Source organism: Mus caroli, unplaced genomic scaffold (genome assembly GCF_978045245.1).
Source record: "Mus caroli unplaced genomic scaffold, Mus_caroli_1 scaffold_1, whole genome shotgun sequence".
NCBI lineage: Eukaryota > Metazoa > Chordata > Mammalia > Rodentia > Muridae > Mus > Mus caroli.
The window spans coordinates 131,553,927-131,574,094 of NW_028227256.1; the positions used below are offsets into that span (position 1 = coordinate 131,553,927).

The 20,168-nt window shown below is 48.1% G+C and overlaps 1 protein-coding gene across 1 annotated transcript in view; it reads right to left on the bottom strand.

Annotated features, from left to right (window-relative positions):
* Positions 1–6,030: 6,030 nt before the first annotated feature.
* The window catches only part of Lgr6 (leucine rich repeat containing G protein-coupled receptor 6), a 123,047-nt gene continuing 108,909 nt past the window's right edge, over positions 6,031–20,168 (bottom strand). The window contains exons 14-18 of the mRNA XM_021160737.3: positions 20,005–20,076; positions 18,339–18,464; positions 16,239–16,399; positions 12,925–13,005; positions 6,031–10,546 (exon numbers count right to left, since the gene is read on the bottom strand). Coding sequence (XP_021016396.1) covers positions 9,291–10,546; positions 12,925–13,005; positions 16,239–16,399; positions 18,339–18,464; positions 20,005–20,076 — 1,696 coding nt within the window. The 3' untranslated portion in view covers positions 6,031–9,290. The remainder of the gene's footprint in view (positions 10,547–12,924; positions 13,006–16,238; positions 16,400–18,338; positions 18,465–20,004; positions 20,077–20,168) is intronic.

Here is a 20,168-nt window from a genome sequence, read left to right on the forward strand (position 1 = left end):
CCTAGAGTGGTGGTCCTGGGTTCTATAAGAAAGCAGGCTAAGCAAGTCATGAGGAGCGAGCCAGTAAGCAGCTCTGCCTCCAGGTTTGCCCTGTATGACTTCCTTCAACGATGGGCTACAGTGTGGAAGTGTAAGCCAAATAAAGTTTTCTTTCCATCTTGGTTTTGGTCATGGTGTTTCGTCATAGCAATAGTGACCCTAAGACAGTAGCCTAGCCTCACTGTCATGCCAATCCTCCTTGACCACCAAAACTTTAGGAGATGCCTTCTAGTACCCTACGGTCGCTAAGACAAAGGAGTTTACTTCTAGGCTTGGGTAGGAGCTGACAGGTGGGACTTGTTAAAGGACACTCTTCAGCATCTTTCCATGCAAGTACCAAAAATCCCCACACATGCAAACAAAAGTCATTGGCTCACTGCCTGTGAAGTCCAGAAGTGTCTTTAGGCATGGCTAGTAGAGATGGTCCCATGGTACTGCCAGGACCCATTGTTCTCCAGGAGCCCAGACACTCCAGCGCCTGTGCAGCCTAGCAGCCCAGCAGCTCCAGGGACAGCATTTCTTTCGCTCCACCAAAGTTCTTGGACCAGATCTTGGTTCTGAGCCCTTCTTTTTGGCCAATCAGTGAGGAGTTACAGAGACAAAGTTTGGAGCTGAGACTAAAGGATGGACCATCCAGACACTGCCCCACCTGGGAGGTCCATCCCATAATCAGCCACCAAATGCAGACACTATTGCATACGCCAGCAAGATTTTGCTGAAGGGACCCTGATAGAGCTGTCTCTTGTGAGGCTAAGCCAGTGCCTGGCAAACACAGAAGTGGATGGATGCTCACAGTCAGCTATTGGATGGAACACAGGGCCCCCAATGGAGGAGCTAGAGAAAGTACCCAAGGAGCTGAAGGGGTCTGTAACCCTATAAGTGGAACAACAATATGAACTAACCAGTACCCCAAAGCTCTTGACTCTAGCTGCATATGTATCAGAAGATGGCCTAGTTGGCCATCATTGGGAAGAGAGGCCCCTTGGTCTTGCAAACTTTATATGCCCCAGTACAGGGGAACGCCAGGGCCAAAAAGTGGGAGTGGGTGGGTAGGGGATGATAAGACCCAGATGGAATTCCCACCCGTGAACCCTGGAGTGAACTGAACCACGTGCTGTAAGAGTAGGGGGTGCACTTCCTGAAGGAAATTGTTGTTGCCAGAAGGAAGGAAGTGGTTAGTGGGCAGGAAACATCTACTCTAAAGGAACTGGTAACCAGGACAGCATCATTCAATCATGACAGCCAGGGGAGAAGAGTCGAAGACTCAAACCTTTAACCCTGCCTTTTAAATAATCTGCACACAGGGTTTCTTCTAAGACGTATGTGTATGACTGTGTCCCTGCTGACCACATAGGCCAGAGGGAAGCATTGACTCCCAGGGAACTGAAATTGTGGGTGGTTTGTGAGCTGCCATGGTTGTGCTGGGAACTGGACCTGGGTCCTTGTTAAGAACATCAAGTGCTTTAAACCTTTGAGCCATCTCTTCAGCTCCTCACACCATCTTATAAATCCAAGGATCACAACGCAGACCTGGCAAATGGACAGAGTGGCAGTTCTTAGAGACAGTGCTAACAAGAGTATAAGAACATAGGAGCGGAGGCATGCCTCAGTGAGTAAAGGCATGTGTCACCAAGCCTGACCACTGAGTTTGATACCCAGGACCTGTATGATGAAATGATAGAGCTGACTCCCTTGACTTACATAAACTCTGGGGTAATGCCTGTATATACACACACACACAACAACAACAACAACAAGAAATTGGGAAAAGGAGGATATGAGATTATAAATGGGCACTAGAGAGATTGCTCAGTGGTTAAGAGCACTGACTGCTCTTCCAGAGGTCTTGAGTTCAATTCCCAGCAACCATATGGTGGCTCACAAACATCTGTAATGGCATCTAATGCCTCTTCTGCTGTGTCACTGACAGCATTCTCATATACATTTTTTAAAAATTACAAATGAATTAGTTCAGACATAAAGTTCTCTCTTGTTCTGTATTTGTATCTTCTGGCCAAATTGAGGAACAATCTTTAAGGATGTATTTAGTTATGTTAATTTGACTCAAAATTTTTTTTCTGACACATGGTCTCATGTAGCCCAGGCAGACCTGCCTTGGATGTCCCAAGTGCTGGTTTACATCCATATACCACACACTTCTAACTCACTTTGTCCTCTCCTCAACAAAAAGTTACCAAGCATTTCTCTCTGTTTGATCCTATAAGAAAGAACTGAGGATACAGTGAATGAGGCCAACAGGCTCTCTTCAGAGACTCTGCCTCCATCTCGTGATGCCAGGCTTCAGCTTTTCCCCATGCCCTTTCAATCCTGGGGTTTCTACTCCAACTGAGACTACACCTTTACTAGTAGCCTCTCACAGTGCCAAGCCTCAGCTGCTCTCTATGACCCCTTCGTGCTTTCAAAACCAGAACCACCTGGGATACTCTTAGCTGCCAGCATGAGATGCACTACAGCTTCTGTGTGCTGACTCTGAAGACATAGTCTCAGAAAATTTCACCTCAGTGATGCTGCCCTCTCCTTAATCATAGCTAATTTTGTAGCCCCAGCTAGATGGCCTCAACTGTCCCAGCAAAGCAAAGGTTCCACTTGCATACACAAACAGCTCTGAGAGGGTTTTTCATCCCTCTGTAATTTCGCAGTCTGGCCTCCATCATCTGCATGGCTCTCAGCATCCCTGTCTCCTAAGCTCCTACAGCAGCTCATTACGCTCTGAGCATTCAATGGTTTTTCCAGCCCAAAGTTGTAGCCATTCCCACAGTCCTCCCACAACAATATGAGCAAGGCTGCCACAGTGATAGCTCATGGTCCTGGTACTATGTCTGTCTTAGTATGGTTTCTATTGCTGTGATAAAACACCGACTAAAAGCAACAAAGGTTTATTTAGCTTATATTTCCCGATCACATTCTATCACTGAGGGAGGTCAAGGCAGGAACTCAAGCAGGGCAGAAACCTGGAGGCAGGAACTGAAGTAGAGACCATGGGAAAATGTTTCCTACTGTTTTGCTCTCCATGGCTTGCTCAGATTTCTCTGTCTCCGTCTCTGTCTCTGTCTCTCTCCCTATGTCTCTCTCTGTGTCTCTGTCTCTGTCTCTGTCTCTGTCTCTCTCTCTCTCTCTCTCTCTCTCTCTGCATGTGTGTCTCTCTCTAATTATTTATATCTTATACCATGTATACCCCGGGTGCCCACCGAGGCCAGAAGAGGGTTTCAGATTGGAGTTACAGGTGATTGTAAGCTATCATATAAATGCTGGGAATTGAACCCAGGTCCAGTGGAAGAGCAGTCAGTATCCTTAACCAATGAGCCATCTCTCCAGCCCTCCACTAGCTTTCTACTACCTGCCCAGGGGTGACAACCCCATGGTGGGATGGGTCCTCTCTCATCAATCATTAAATAAGAAATGCCCTTACACGGACACTTTATTGGCCTGTAGAGGCCAATATTATGGAAACATTGTCTCAATTGACAAATTGAGGTTCCCTCTTCCCAGATGATCCTAACTTGTGTCAAGGTGTCAAAAACAAAACCAGATAATAATAATAATAAAAAATCTTAACCAGCACAGAAAGGATATAAACTGCTATGGAAAGAAAAATGAAAAGGCTTTATTAATATTTGAACTATATTCAACTTTTTAAAAAGCAAAACTTTCTTGTGGTGTGCTGCAAACCGCGCCCCCCCCCAAAACAAGTACATATATGTTTTTTTAAATATAGATTGTAAAAACTATGAGTTAGGAATTGACCAAATAGTAGATATTTGTCTAGCATGCAGAAGGTCATGGATTACCAGTATTCCAAAAAGGCAGGGAGTGGAGGGCGGGAAGGGGCAACCCAACAACTAGGAATGGAGCTCAGTTGGTAGAATGTTAGCTGAGAAGGCATAATGCCCAGGATTTGATCCCTAGCACTGCATACATTGAATATGGAGACACATGCGTATAATCCTGGCACCGGGGAGGTAACGACAGAATTATCCTCTGCCAAACAGCAAGTTCGAAGTCAGTGTGTGCTGTAATGAGACTCTCAGAAAATAAAAACAAAGAAGAAAGCATTCATGTGAGCATGTGTGTGTGTGTGTGTGTGTGTGTGTGTGTATTAAATGGAACAAAGAGGAACAGAGAGGGGAGCACACAGGGGAGACAGACTTCTGCTAATCGAGCCATGTCAGTGTGATACTTGTTCAAAAATTAGATTAAAGCTTTTAAACAAAAGAGAGCAGGAAGGAAGCAGTTGGTTATGGTTGCAGAGCAGATAGACATAAAAACAGGCCTACAAAAAACAGCAGAGCGTGCGCGCGGTGGGCATGAGTGACTAATACCAGAATCTCGCTGGCTAAAACCCAGGGCTGTCTCAACCAGAACAGCCTCTGGTTTTAGATAAAAACTCCCACCACGCCAGGACTCTCTGGTCTTGGGTTTGCTTAGATGCTCAGATTCTGAACACATTTACTGGAGTCAACCACACGTTTTTCCTCTTAACCAAGTCTAACAAGGCTGAGGAAATGGGCTCTCCTGTAGTTGAGCTAGAAGGATAAGGAGTTTGGAATATTCAATTCAAAATGAACAGAGGTTGGGTGTTTGTGAAGGAAGACATCATATGTCTCTTAAAAGGGAATCAGGATTATGTATCAACTTTTAAAAAGTACCTTGGAAATATTTCAATGTAGAGATGGAGGAATAGGGAAATGGGAGGGGAAGAAAGGTCTCTGGCACTAGGTCTAGGTCTTATTGCTTTCTATTGATGAGATAAACCACTGATCAAAACCATTGTGGGAGGAAAGGGTTTATTTCAGCATACAGCTTTCAATCCATATCATAAAAAGAATTCAGAGCAGCTACCTGGAGGCAGGAACTGAAGCAGAGACCATGATGGGAGCACTGCTCAGCAGCTTACTTTCCAATGACGCAGCCTGCTTTCTTAAGATAAACTCAGGACCACCTGCCCAGGGGTGGCACCGCCCCTAAGTAGGAGGGGGCCTCCCACATCAATCCTAAGTCAAAAGGAAAAAGAAATGCCCCATAGACTTGTCTATAAGCAATCTGATGGAGGCTTTTTCTCAGTTGAGGTTCCTCTTCCTGGATAACTTTGGTGTGTGTCATGTCCCATGATTGCAGGATTTTGTGAATCTTTATCTCTTTGCCTTCCCCATTTCCTTGGGAATGTCATCACTTCGGGGAAGGAAGAAGAAGGAAGTAGGTGGCAAGTTTGTGCAATGAAAAGAAAACAAGCTGATTCTCTGGGGGAAACCTCAGCTGGAGGCTTGGGTCTGGCAAGGCTTCAAGGTCTGAGACACAGAAAACCTAAGCTGTTCTCAGCTCTCTCTGGTCTGTTCCATTTGACCCAGTGTACACAAAGGACGCTCACTTCAGCCCAGAGGACCAAAACTGATTCTGATCGCTCTAAGTTATCAACCCAGAGCCTCCTTGGCTATGGTCTGAATGCCCCAGAATTCAGAAGGAGAGAGTAATGAGCTTGGTCCTCTGACCACACCTCCCTCCCTCAAAGCCACCCCACATTCATCATACTCATGGTTCCCTCAGGGGCAGCTAAAGGAGCAGAAAGACACACATGGTACTTCATAGGTGCTTTATTATACAGAAAAACCGGATATTTACATCTTGACAATTTTTATAGTTCACATGGCTGGGGTTGGTGATGAGGCATGGGACTGGAACCCAGAAAGGATGTGGAGGTGGTAGGTCATAGGTGGGAGAACTTGGTAACCCAGAGCAGAGGTAGTCAGGGGACTGGGGCCAGGAAGATGGCGGTTCCTACTACCTCTTCCACCCTTGCCCCAAGAGCCTACTGCCTATTGCCAGCTCTTCCTTCTTCTCCTCCCTTACTCTTTAAGCCTTTACTCTTCCTGGAAAAGTGAGCCCAAAGGAACAGGAGAAGAGGTGAAGAGGAAAGGTAGGGCCCAGTAAAAAGCCCCGCCCACTCGTAGTCTTCTGATTGACTTTAGCTCTACATTTGTTTTTTTTGGTTTTTTTTGTTTTTTGTTTTTTTTTTTTTTCATTTTGATGAGATTCTTAACAAGCCGTGGTCCTACCATGAGTTCTCCTCTGTGTAAGAGAAGATTGTGGTTGGCACTAACTAATGGCACAGCACACAGAGCCCATGGTAGTACATACCAATCCCTGGCATTTCTACCACCACCATCTCAGCCTTGGGGTGGATTCTTTTCCATGGCCGTTATTTGGGAAGATTTTGTTAATGATAACAGTAGAGGACTTAGGTGCTCCCAACAGTTCAGTTTTTCATCCTGTGACCAGTCAAAGACTCATGGTCCTTCTTGTCAGATCCAAATATGTAGAACAGAGACTCAGAAATTTGCTTAGAAGAAGACCCATGGTCTTCAACTGACCACAAAGGGGATAACCAAAGCACAACATTCTGGCTTGCTAGAAATTTGGCCCAAAGTAAAACACAAAGAAACTTAATGACTCAATCTTATTTGGGGTAAATGTTTATGAACTAGTAGTTGGAGGTTTTGTTTGTTTGCTTGCTTTTGTTTTTTGAGACAGTCTCATGTAGCCTAGGATAGCCTCAAACTCATTATGTAGCTGAGGATGACCCTAACACTCGATCTCCCCACCTCTACACTGGCACCACCACTCCTAGCTAGACGTTTAAATAAAAGTTTATGGAACTTCAAATCTCTTCTCCCTTGCCTCTTCTTTAATTAGAATGTTGAACTTTGGCTGATGCCCAGATTTAGAAGCAGACAGTAAGGTGACAACTGTGCCATGCTAAAGCTTGCAGCCCAAAGGGGCTGGCTCACTCTCGTAGAAGACCTCTTTAAGGAACAATGCCTATATTCTTAGACCACCAACACATGGCCACTTCACTCCAAGGCTAGTTCCTTAACTCCAAAGGGAAGAATGATCTCGTAGCGATGTAGGTGGAGAGAGCAGGGTAAAAATCTAGGTAACTTGCTATAAGTCAAGCCTCCCCAAGACAATGCCAGTTTTGCCATTGTGATAGTTTGTTTATGCTTGGATCAGGGAGTGGGACGATTAGGAGGTGTGGCCTTGTTGGAGTAGATGTGTCACTGTGGGCATGGGCTTTAATACCTTAGTCCTTAGCTGCCTGGAAGTGAGTATTCTGCTAGCAGCCTTCAGATGAAGATGTAGAACTCTCAGCTCCTCCTGCACTGTGCCTGCCTGGATTCTGCCATGTTCTCACCTTGATGATAATGGACCGAACCTCTGAACCTGCAAGCCAGCCCCAATTAAATGTTGTCCTTATGAGAGTTGCCTTGGTCATGGTGTCTCTTCACAGCAGTAAAACCCTAACTAAAACAGCCAACCCTAGGGAATCTCAAAAAACCACCAATTCTCAAGGTGGGGGGGACCTCCCACCAAGGGCTCTCATAGCCCTGGGGAAATAAAGAGATCAAGCACCCAGAAACAATTGATAAATAAATCTGCCATCAATTGGTGAATGCCCTTCCTGAAACTGGCCCCATGAGAAGACCCTAAGAAATAATAAAGTCATCCTTTTCTGCTTCTGAGCCTTCTAGAGTTTAGGGGCTACTCAGTGAATCACAGGAGGTTTGGAAATGTTCTGAGCTCCATGCATGGCCTCTGACTCATCTCTCCACCTCACTTGTTGACCTATGGCAGAATTTTCACTGGGCACTCAGGAGACCGCAGAGAAGCTAAGCTATGGAAAGTTAACTATTAAACTTAGAGAAAGGGCCTTCTCAGCTTGTTTTAAAGGTGGAGTTTTTGGAAAGAGGACTTGGCTAGGGATCACAACAGGATTCAGGCAGAGAATGGTGCTCCACTGGGCTTCAGGATCCAAACTTGGTCCTTTCTAGGTAAATGGTGTTGGGGGCAATCCCAGGAGCAATTATCGTCTATTGCTGAGTCTTGGCTTCTCCCCATTTCTTACCTCCTCTCTCTGAGATTGAATTCCCATGTTTGGAGTGAGGCATCCCGTGTTTGGAGTGAGGCAGAGGCACTGCATAGTACCTCAACTGCACTTGGAGAAGCAGAGGGTAAGAAAGATCAAGAGGAGAGAGGCAGAAGAATCAAAGGCCTGTTGGGGGCACCCAGGAGTCCCAGATAGCCACAGCACTCCCTAAAATGCAATACTCACAATACAAATATCCCTTCTCTTGGGTTTTCCACCCCTCTCAGTAACAGGATTGGGATGAGAAGAGAGGTCCGGGCCATAGCGAGATGCATACAATGTAAAACCATACGAAGTTAGCATAGAATTTGGGGAAGCCCAGAGCACTACAGACTTCTCAGTGTATATCTTGCCAGGACCTGAGAATCCTGTCTTGCTGAGGGCAGAAATTTCATTACTGCTTGGGGTCGGTGTGGGGTGGGAACACATACAAGGGTCTCTTTCTCCCCGCCCCACCTTGGAGATGAGGCAGGCTCCTCCAGGTGTCTGCTCCAGTAGGATAAGTGAGGTGGGGAGGGGAGCAGAATGCAAAATCTGTCCTGGATGACGGATCACCAGTCACCTCTGGCACTTCACCCCAGGTTGGCTTCATAGGGGCTTTGAAAGAGGGTGGCATCCTGTGATGTCATAGGGTAGTACTCCATGGTATGAAGATGATTCCCCAGGAGAAAAACCATGCTAAGTTCTATGAGAGATTTGTAAGTGTTCCATAAAAAGCAAACAGATAGGTATCATCAAATAATTAAGTTTAACTGCTGTAGTAATTAAGCCAAAAGGTCCTAATTCTCAGGACCTTTTAGACACTAACATGACCCCATGACTCTAAGAAAGGGACATAATATGCAATGTCTTCCAAAGTGTATTTTAACAGGAAGCACTTTGGCACAGCATAGGTCAAGATTAATGGGACAGAGAACACATTTTATATTCTATATGTCACAGGGGAGACTCTCCAATGTCTTTGGTAGTTGTCTTCCAGGGTCTTGCTCTGTGAGACCTCCCCATCACTGTGCACTCACTGATCATGGCTCTGTCAGGGCCCCATAACCTTCACTGTCTTTTGCTTTTCTCCTTTCTCCTATGCAAATTTCCCAGGTCTCTGTCAGAAGTATTGGATTGGACAGAGAGGGCCCAGGGTGAAAGTGAAGCTGAAGGCCAAGACAAAGCAAGACTTGGAAGCACTCATTGGTTAGGGCCGTGGAGAGAGAACAATGGAGTCAGAGGTGTTGGCCTTCCTGCTATGGAGTTGGAGTTGTCTTTCTTTTATAAGCAGCCATCATTGGGCGGGGAGAGGACAAACAGAGAGGGATATTTACAAGTGAGAGGCAAAGAGAGAGCCAGAGGGCCAGAGGGCTCCACCCACGGAAGAGCCACAGCCTGCCAAAGTGGCTCCCTCTGCCTTCAGCAGCAGTTCTCCCTTCATGGGAGGTTGTGGGTTCCCAAACTTGGTTCCATCAGACTCTACAAAATGGTTTCCCTCCAGCCTGGTGGCCCCTGGCTGATGTCGGGAGATGAGGGTCACTGAAGGGAAGCCATAGGTCTCTAGCCCAGTAGGCTGCCCAGCCTCAGAAGCTTCCAGAATAAGATCCACATCCGAGAAAGCCACCAGCGCTTGGGTGGAGTCGCAGGAGCTCTTCTCCAGCTCACTGGCTGCAGCATAGGCTAGGGGCCCCGGGGACCGAGGGCTTGGCCAGAGCCGCCGAAGGTCTTCTCGAAAGTGAGGGTTGAAGAGCAGGTAGAGCAATGGGTTGAGGCAGGCAGGCAGAGGCAGCACCACCAGAAGGACCGACTTGACAGCCTCGGGGGTGACAGGGAAGAGGCCCAGCATGGAGGCAAAGCTGAGGAAGGCCACGGGGCAGTAGAGGAGGCCATCTGCAAAGATGAGCCAGGCCACGTGGCGCACCATGGCGCAGTCCCACACGGCCTCAAAGTCACCCCGTGGCAGGTCACAGTAGAGCTTGATGTAGGCGCCGGCCACCACCAGAAAGCAGAGCGAGTTCATCATCACCAGGGCTACAGCGAAGCCCAGGGCGGCCGGGCGGCCCTCGGGTGGGGCATAGGGCAGGCAGAGCGGGGAGGCGCCATACTCTCCCACCGAAGCCAGCGGCAGCGCTGCGGCCAGCCCGGCCAGCGCCAGGCATCCCAGTGCGCCTGCGCGGACGCTGCCAGGCGACGGCGCCTTCCCGTAGGCTCGGACGCAGGTCACAGAGATGCTGCACTGCACGGCCGCCAGTGTGAGCAGCAGCACCGACGCCTCTGAGCCCAGGACTGCCAGGAAGCCCGTAGCCTGGCAGCCCAGCCCGCTCTCCCAGCGGGCTCCATACTCAGCGAACTGACCGTAGGTCAAGGCGTCCACCGAGGCCAGGAGACCACAGGAAATGCCCGTTAGGGCGTTGGCGCCTGCGATCGCACCCACCACAAGCTTGACGGGGGACAGCGGGCTGGGCCCGCTGGCAAAGACTGTCAGCAGCACCAGCCCATTACAGAGTACGGAGAGCAGCACGATGGCCCACACAGCAAGGCGGATGCCCCAGCTCTCAAAGAGGTGCTCGCAGGGCTTGAAGGGGCCTGTGTGAAAGAGGAGCAGAGATAGATGTAAGCCCAGAGCCAGAGCTGCCAGAACCCAGCTCACTGGTAAAGCCAGGCTCTATGATCAGACAACTCCTAACTCAAAGGAAACCAACAGGAGAGAATTTCTGTCTCAGAAATAGAGACTTGAAAACTCAAAAAACAAAACAAAACAAAACAAAAACAAAAACAAAACCTCCTGAAAATGGGGTGGGAGAACTAAGAGGAACCTGGGAAGAAAAATACACAGAAATAGATGCGTGATGCAGTGCAAACCCAGACCCGAGGAAATGCTAAGAAATTTAGTCTTCCTAAAGGAACAAGATTTGGAGAGATAGAAGGAACAAACTGTCCCACAGAAACGAAGAGATGTTCAGGCTAGAGCAAAGGCAAAATGAGGAGCTGTCCAGAGTCAACTACTTTATGGTGGTGACTCTGCCCAAGCCATCATTGCCATTTCCACGGTTGGTCGAGAAGTCCTGAGTAGACTTATTAGGCTGGCTCTCCCTTGCTTTGAGTACACTTTATGTTTATCGTGCAATCAGTATTTGGAAGACAAAGGGCATAATCGAAATACAGAAAACTTTGCCAAGTATAGCAGTTCACATCTATAATCTCAACACTTAGGGAGCTGAGGCAGGAGGGGATATGTGTGAGGCTAGCCTGAGATGATAGTGAGACCCTAACTAAAAACAAAGAAAAAATACTTTGAACTTCTCAAATTTTCCAACTTGACCCCAGAGTAGATTGGTAAGATCCTGGCCTCTTTCCATCTCTTTCCCCAATGCTATTCTTAAGTCACCTTGTAACTTTTGGGCATAGTATTTCTACATTTCCTTTGGCTCTAGACTTGTTTTTCAATGTATTGCTAGGTGGCTTGGGAATTTAGCAGATTTCTGTGGGAGGTATTTTAGAAAACATTTTTCTGATTATGAAATAATAGGTGGAAATTTGAAAATATAGCATGGCAAAATTTAAACTGAATGGCCTCACCTCTCAAATAGAACTCCTTATTTTGGCATATTTTCTTTCAGGTTTTAATATGTATATTTAAAATAAGTTGGGATTTTATTCTTCTTAAATTAAGCTTTGCATACTCCTCACAATCTCAAAAAAAAAAAAAAAACCACATGTTTTTAATGGCTGTATAATTAGCAATTTATCTGACAATTTGTGTGAGCTATTTTAAAACCAAGTTCAAGTTGGACTTTGTTTTCCAGAACTTTCTCTTTCACCTCATCCTTGTTTGTTGCTGATTTTCAGACATGAAATTCTCGAGGCAGAGCCACTGAAGCACCAGTTTCCTAGCAAAATATGAGTCTGCTTCTTTCCCCCATCCGCCACTAGAGGGTGCACTTTGCCACTAAGCGCTAAAAGCTTGTAAGAAGCAAGGTCAAGGCTGAAAGCTTTCTGGGCAAAGAAAGGTTTTAAGCCAAAGAAATCTGGAAATCTGGAAAACGAAGGTGGGATGAAATAAGAACAGCTAACTGTTTGTAATTTTGTGTTCATTCTGAACATCTCTTGACCCACACAGCACTGTGCTGTTTTCTGGCATGGCCTGCTGGCGTTTTATTGTTTTGGTTTGGCTTTTTTGAGACAGGTTCCCACTATGTAGCTCTGGCTGTCCTGGAACTCGAGACATAGATCAGGCTGGCCTCAAACTTAGAGATCTGTGTGCCTCTGTGTCCTGAGTACTGGGATTAAAGGCACACACTACCATTCCTGGCTCTGTTCACATTTTATACACAGGGAAGGGACTCTACTCACTTAAAATCGAACAAATGAAAAACTTGGGTTGTTTGGCATCAAGAAAAAAGAGCCCCTCCCCTTTCTTTCCAGCAACCTGGCTCTCATGGCCCCAGGTTAGACTCCAGAGGAGGCTTTCCTGGCTCTAAGGAAGTACTTTAGAAATTATTCAAAATCGTTCCACTCTAGAAGACGTTAATAAAGAGATTTCACTCTTCTCGGGATAGAGCAGGTGATCTTTCAGAGCTTCTCCTGGCCCTATGAGTCTGTGGTATGTGTGTGTGTTTGAGGGCATGCTCAAAAAGTAGCCCCAGCAATGACATCAAGACATCCCTCACTTCTCTTCTCTCTCCCATGAGAACAACTTACTCCTAGATGCATAACCTTTGATTTGGCTGAATTGGGAAGGCTGCTTGACCTTTCCCAACCCTGCTGCTTCCCCTGTATAGACACCCAAGAGAAAAAAATTCCAACCCCTCCTGACAAGGATTATACCCCACCCTCACCCCTGCAGGTTGAGCTTTGGGCAAAGAAAATATCTGCAACATAGACTGTAGACATGCTAAAGTGGTTTCTCACCCAGGCAATCGGGTGTCCGCTCCCCAGCCCCCAGCTCCCCAGCTCCATCTCACCTGGAACAGGGCTGCACTGGACACTGGGGTGTGGCTTTGAGTCCTCTGTCCCCATCTGGAGCTCATCCAGGTCTAGGTCATCTAAGAAGGGAAGACAGAATATGTCTAGAGTTCTGGGTGTCTGTCTCTGCCATTAAAGCTCCACTTTTGTCTTAACTGACTAAAGTTAATGTCTTTTATTTAAGCTGCTATCTCTCTACCTAACTGTTCAACACTGCTTATTCATCAGCCCTGCTATTTCTACTCTTGGGTGCCAGTATTTGGACAGCTACATGTTCTCCGCTTGCGGGTATTGTATTCATCTAGTTCTCTGCAAGAGACATTTCACTCTCCGCTATTCTGCATTTCCTTGTGCCCAGTCATCTTTAGCCCATGAGTGCTACACAGAGTGTGGCTCGTGGCTGATCTAATAAAGAGAGCTAGTGATGACACATTTCTTCTTCAAGCTGTCCCGTGGTTACATAGTTCCTCCTCGAGCTAGCCTATCATTGCTGTTCCATGTCCTATTATGAACACTGCACATGAAGAAGAATGTTGGAAACTGGGAGAAAGTGGTACATGCCTTGAGTCCCAGCACTGGGGAGGCTGAGGCAGGTGGATTTCTCTGAGTTCAAGGCCAGTCTCGTCTAGAGAGTGAGATCAAAGACAGCCAGGGCAAAAAAAAAAAAAAAAAAGGAGAAAGAGGTGGTGGTGGGAGGAGGAGGAAGAGGGAGGGAGGAAGAGAGGGAGGAGGAAGAAGAGAGGAGAGGGGGAGGGAGGAGGAAGAGGAGGAGAAGGAGGAGGAGGAGGAGGAGGAGGAAGAATGTTGATGCTGGGCATGGGAGGACATGCCTGTGATTTCAGGATTTGTGAGGTAGAGGCAGGAAGATCAGGAGTTCAAGATCATCTTCACCTACAAAGCAAGTGTGAAGTAAGTCTGGGCTACACAAAACCTTTCTCAATAGCAAACATGAAGACTTGAGTTCAGAGCCTCAGCAGACGCATGAAAGCCAGGCACAGTGGCATGCATCTGTGCCCTAGCACAGGTGGGACACACAGATGGAGAGGACGGGGTTGAGATGGGGAGGCTGGGGTTGATGGAGACAGGAGGATCCCTCTATCTCCCGGCCAATCAATCTAGCCAATCCGTGATCTCTGGCCTCAGTGGAAGGCCTAGTCTTAGAATATAAGGTGGAAAGCAATAGAGGAAGACATGCCCTATAGCCACATAAATACACACACACACACACACACACACACACCAGTGGTTTCTGCACCGAGGCTGATGTCTAAGGGTCGAAGTGCCTCATCAGCTCCCTCTATCACAGGAGAAGTAGATGGCTTTGCTTGTCTTCTCCCCATCTTTGGCTCACAAAGTCAGGTTCCTGTGTAGCTCTTTCCTCCCCACTTACACAGGTAAACATCTGTTAGGAGTTTCCCAGAAGACTGGAATATTGTGGAGCTGCCCTTGACCTAGCCAGCTTCAGGGCAGGTGGAAGGCCCTAGTGTCCCCACTGTGTCCTGGCATTTCCTTTTTTTCCTCTACCTTTCATTCCCCACCTGCCCACGTGCTCCAGAAAGGATTTCAGTGACTCTTTAAAATCAAAATGCATGAATGAAATACAAGAGGTGAGACCTACAGACTGTCTGAGGCTGGGAAAGTCACGGCCAAGGTGTTAAGTAACCACTCTTCAAATGAGGAGGAAATCGAATCTGGCTGCAAAGGCAGCTCCTGGCTTTCTTTCTGCTCCTTTGCTTTCACAGGAAGTAGGGGGCCCTGCCCCAGCTCCTGTTACAGGCAGCAGGCAGCCCACTAACTCAACAGGCCCGTGGTTCTCCAAGACCTAAACCCAGCGGAAAGTTTCACCTTGTGGAAGGAAATTTCCATTTCTCTTTCCAGCCCCCTTTTACTCCCCCAAGGAGTCTGCAGCAGACATCCGGGGCTGTCCCTGGGGGATAGCTGCCTGCTGGCCCTGTGAGTTGCCAGGCTCCTCCTCCTCCTCCTCTTGGGAGTCTGTACACTCTTTGGGAGATGCTTCTGTCCTGTTTCCATTCACTAGGAGGGATGTTCTCAGAGATTCCCCAGACACTACAGGATTTGACTTCTACAATCTGGGTTCTAGATTATACAGTGACACTGTCTCCACTGGACTAACATACTTTGCCTTGCATGGAACCCTCCAGTCCTTCCTCACAACCATTGAGAAATGTATGCTCTGTTTTTACTGAGAGATAAGGAAGTTAAGGTCAGCCTAAAATATGTCGAAGGAAACCCAAATGGAACATGGTGTCACTGGGCTTGGACTGAGTTCTGTCTACACTATAACACCAGCATGAGATGCTGTAAGTGAGCCTCATGTAGCCCGGACTAGCCTTAGCCTGGTTATGTAGATTATGATAACTACAAACAACCAAACTTCCTACCTTCCCCATGGGCCTGCTGGATTCCTGGTGTGTGTGGCAGCGCCACACCCAGCTTTAGATTTAATTTTTCCTGTTCAGCTTCTCAGACACTAGGAGAAGTTCAAGATGAAAAATTTAATCTCAACAGGCAGGACTCCTTTCTCTAGCCTAACTGTACTTGTGGTGGGAACACAGGGCGCCTGGGGAGAGGAAAGCAGCCTTCGTTCCCTTCTCCCAAGACATACTTTATAGACAACCCCTCAGAACCTCTCTCTCTCTCTCTCTCTCTCTCTCTCTCTCTCTCTCTCTCTCTCTCACACACACACACACACACACACACACACACACACACACATCGGCTACCTACATCCAACTTTCTCTTTATCCCCAACTCTTCCAGAAATATATATATATATTTGACTCAAGACAACCTGTTCACTCAGCAGGGCCATGTACTCAGTGGCCACTTAAATTTCACACTTGAACTCACAAGAAGAACGGAGGCAAAGGACGTCAGCCCTGGGAGTAATACTCTCTTGCAATGTCCTGTTTAGTTCTAGGATACAGAGTAAGGCTATCCCTGTCCCCCAGAAACAGGGTTAGTTCAATTAATTTAATACCATCATCATTAGTTGCTGTGCTAATTAATTGTCTTCTGAGGACAACCAAAAGGTGAAGGACTGCAAGGGGTGGCCACTAAGACAAAGCGGTGGCCCACGGGGCAGGAAGAGTCAGAGGGGTGGCACACATGAGGGGACTCCAAAGGCCAGGAAGGTGTTGCTATTTCAGTTCCCATCCTTACGATCATTCTTTTTCAACAAGTGTTCTTGAGTATGCAAAGAGTGGGCCCCCACTAATACTTCTCTCAACCTCCCTTCTAGAGTCCTCTCCTCAGCCCCCAACACCCACAGCCCAGGTCCCCAGACACTCACAGTGGTTCTCAGCTTGTCCAGCAAGGAGACCCAGGGGCCTCTTTGGTGCCTCCTCTTCTTCTGGATGAAAGTCCTCGGTCTGCCACTGCCCAGAGGTCTTGAAGAAGCTGGCACAGATGCCGTAGGCACAGCACTGGTAGGCGTAGGGCACCTCCAGGATCCTAGGGTTGAGGAGAGAGAGAGAGGCTGCCTTAGTGTGTTTGGGATCTAAGACCTTAGTGTGAGTACCCTCAGCCCCTGGTCTTCAACCCCAGAGAGCCCTATTCCCTCTCGAGCAGCGGTTCTCAACTTTCCTAATGCTGAGACCCTTTAATACAGCTCCTTATGCTGTGGTGACTTGCAACCATAAAATTATCTCTGTTGACACTTCATAGCTACTATTACAAATCATAATATAAATATCTGTGTTTCTGGTGGTTTTAGGTGACCCCTGTAAAGGGGCCATTCTACCCTGAAAGGGTTTGAGACCACAGGTTGAGAGAACCACAACTCTAGGCATTTCTTTAGAGGAATCTTGAAGCCTGATTCCTGACCCCAAAGGACTCTGGAGAGATTGTAGTCTTCTTTTTATTCAGTTTGAGAGGGAGAGAGAAGCCTTCTGCCTATTGGTTTAGAAGTCCCCACAGCAGGCTCAGAGGTGGTAGCAATTCCCCCAAGGCCACACAGCACCCAGGGCATTCTGTTCCTCCTCAGCAGTAACTCTTGTCTAGCATTTAAGGAGGCAGTAAAGAGGCAGGGACTGGGGTGTGACTCAGCATGGAACACTTGCCTGGCAGGCACACGTCCCTTGGGTTTGATCCCAAGTGCTGGGGGGGAGGGGGACATGGAGCCTTTTTTATTTTTCTTTCTCCTTTTTCCTTTGTCTCTCCTTCCCTTCCTCTCCTTTTCCTCCTCCCCTTCATCCTTTTTTTTTCCTTTCAAGACGGGTCTTCATGTGACCCAGGCTGGCCTAAAACTCCACCTGTAGCCATGGATAACCATGAACTACCCATCTTCTTCCTTCCACCTTCCAGGTGTGTAGGACCATGCACAACACCTACCTTTATGTTCCTTCTTTATGTCTGAGTGTGTATGTACCCATGCCTGTGCACACAAGCAGAGACCAGAAGAGGGTGTCAGGGGCCCTCTTCTCTATCGCTCTCTGGCTCATTGAGAAAAGGTTTCTCTCTGAACTCTGCCTGTTTTCTTGGCTAACCTAGAAGCCAGCAAACTCAGGTAATCTTTCTGTCTCTGTACTCCTCGGTGGTGGGATTACAGGCATATATGGCATCCCAGCTTATTATATAGGTGCTGTGATCCTAACTCCTACTATCAGAACTGTGCAGCAAGAGCTCTGAACTCCTGAGCCATCTCTCCAGGCTCCTTCCTTCCTTCCTTCCTTCCTTCCTTCCTTCCTTCCTTCCTTCCTTCCTTTCTTTCTTTCTTCCTTCCTTTCTCTCTTCCTCTCTCTCTCTCTCTCTCTCTCTCTCTCTCTCTCTCTCTCTCTCTCTCTCTCTCTCTCTCTCTTTCTTTCTTTCTTTCTCATTTTTAAGCAACAATTTCCCCAGTGACTCTTCACCCTTGTCTTCTGTGAAACCAACACCCTGTCCCCTGCCCAGCTCCTGGCATAACAGAACTGGATGCTGTGCCCTCTGAGGGTGAGGACAGATGCCTTGAGCATCTCATTAGCTTGCAGCAGACAAAGTTTGGGCCACACAGGCTGCTCTGATGCCGCCACTCCACGGAGGAAGCCTGGATGTCATTAGCACCAGGGACTGGCTGGCAGCTTGCTTTCCACTCATCGGTGCCCTGGGCTCTGCTCTGATTCTGTGCCTCAGCTGATGCCTAAGTGAGGATGGGATCGCCAGGCTGCGGGGAAGAACCCCTGCTCAGCTCACTCCTTCCCCCCAGGTCCCAGTGCCCTTAGATTGGTGGTTGGGATAGCGGGAAGGGGATAGGAGGGAATAGAGTCATGTCCCTGGTTAGCTGCTGACAGGAGATCAGTGGAGCCAAACTCCAAGCTACCGGGCTATTCTCAGGGTGAGACTCTGTGGCTTTTTCAGTTTCTCCCAAGGTGTCTGAGACATACCTCCTCAGGCAGGAGGCAAGCCAAGCTCTCACCTCAGTTTTGGGAAACTGTCCTTGGAGAAGGCCTGAGACAGGGCCAAGTTCCCTTTGAGCTTCAGGTGCATCAGGCCTCCCAGCCCAGCCAGGGGCAGTGTGGTCAGCTGGTTGTCAGTCAGGTCCCTAGGACAGTGCATGATCAGGGTTATTGGCAGTCAGTGGGACTGCTGAGGGGGCGGGGCTTTGTTGAGGGTGTGGCCAGCATGCCTGGGATGAAGCAAGAGGGAAGGAGCAAAGAAGAGAAGATAAGCACAGGGGATGTTGTATGCTCTGAAGCTTAGGGGTTTCTAGAGACCCCCTTCTGTTAACTCAGCCACTCATTCATTCAACAAACCTTGGGTGACAGCTATGCATCAGGGGCTCTCCTAAATTAATGTCAAATTGTCCCATCTATATGTAATAGAGCCCCACAACTGTAGCTTCTGTGTCTGGGTTCCCATCTAGGAACCCTTGCTCACTGCCCTGGGAGACGTCTCTGCTATTTGCCTATACCTCACGTATTCCCTTTGTTTCTTGGATGATCAGATGAGGTAGGACAGAGCTGGTCAACCAGCCCCAAGTAAGCATTGGATCATCCGTTCTGCCTTGCAGACACCGCCTGGTAGCCAGCAGTGAGGACATACACTACCTCCACTGGAGACTTTATTAGACTAAGCCAGGAGTCCAACGCAAACACTAGGACCACAGACTGTGCGCCGTGGAAACAGCCCTGGACTGGCAGGCAGGAAACCTGGTGCTGTCACCAACTCACTGTGTAACCAAAGAGAGTCACAAATCTGCCCAAGTTCCAATGGCCTCATCTTTCAAAGGATAAAAATATCTGTCCTACCTATCTGGCAGGAGTATGGCAAATAGAGAGGAGATGGAGGTGAGAATTTTACAAGACCAAGGCCCAGAGCCCAGAGAGCCAAGGATGAGGGAGGGGGGTCTGCGTGCCACATGGAGTCACAACAGGTCCTTAAGCAGGCTTCTCCTAGACTTTGGAAAAGCCACCAGTGTGTAGGAAGGGTCTGTGGCTGGATAGTGGCCAAGACCAGGAACCTTGAGGAGTCTTTGTGGTAGTCAGAAAGGTCTCCATGTAGGTGGGAATGCCTTTGGGACACACAACAAGGCAGGCAGGGAGGGTGCCAGCTCCTCCTTAGGCAGGAACCCGTCCCATACGGTGTGTGGCAACCAGGTCAGGAGCTCTTTCAGCCTAACACAATGACCATGCCCTCTGCTTGCATCTGAGAAGACTTAGAGACTCTGTAGTTCCCTCCTGCCTTGCAGCTATCTGAGACTCTGGGTTCTCCATCAACCGTCATCCTCTTGAACCGAGAAGTTCAGATGCGTATGTCCTCTTTGTTGGTGAATGGGGAGGATACGGAGGCTGGGGGAGAGGGTCAGGGATGGAGCATAATGAGGACCAAGGCTGCCAAAACACTGCAGAACATTAGCAGATGATATTCCAGGGTTTGCCGGAAGCAGGCTTTCTGTTTACCGGGCCTCTCAGTGTGTCAAACACACGGTTAGAATGATTGATTAGGCCCCTCGGACCTCCCTGCGATGTGTGGTGAAACATTTGTACAAGTCCCTGCTCCGTGGTGGCCCTCCTGCATCACCAACCAGCCCACAGTCCTGCCCGGTCCCCAGCATCCTGGAAGAGAGTTCAAGGGGTACTTACAGCTTAACCAAGGATCGAAGGGTTGAGAAAGCCTCAGGGTGGATGGAACGGATGGCATTCCAACTCAGGTCTCTGTGAGCAGAAAGCAAGAGGTAGGAGAGGGTGGGAACACGGGGGAGAGGCACTGTTCCGACCCTGGGCCTAGCTTGGGCTTGCTTTCACAT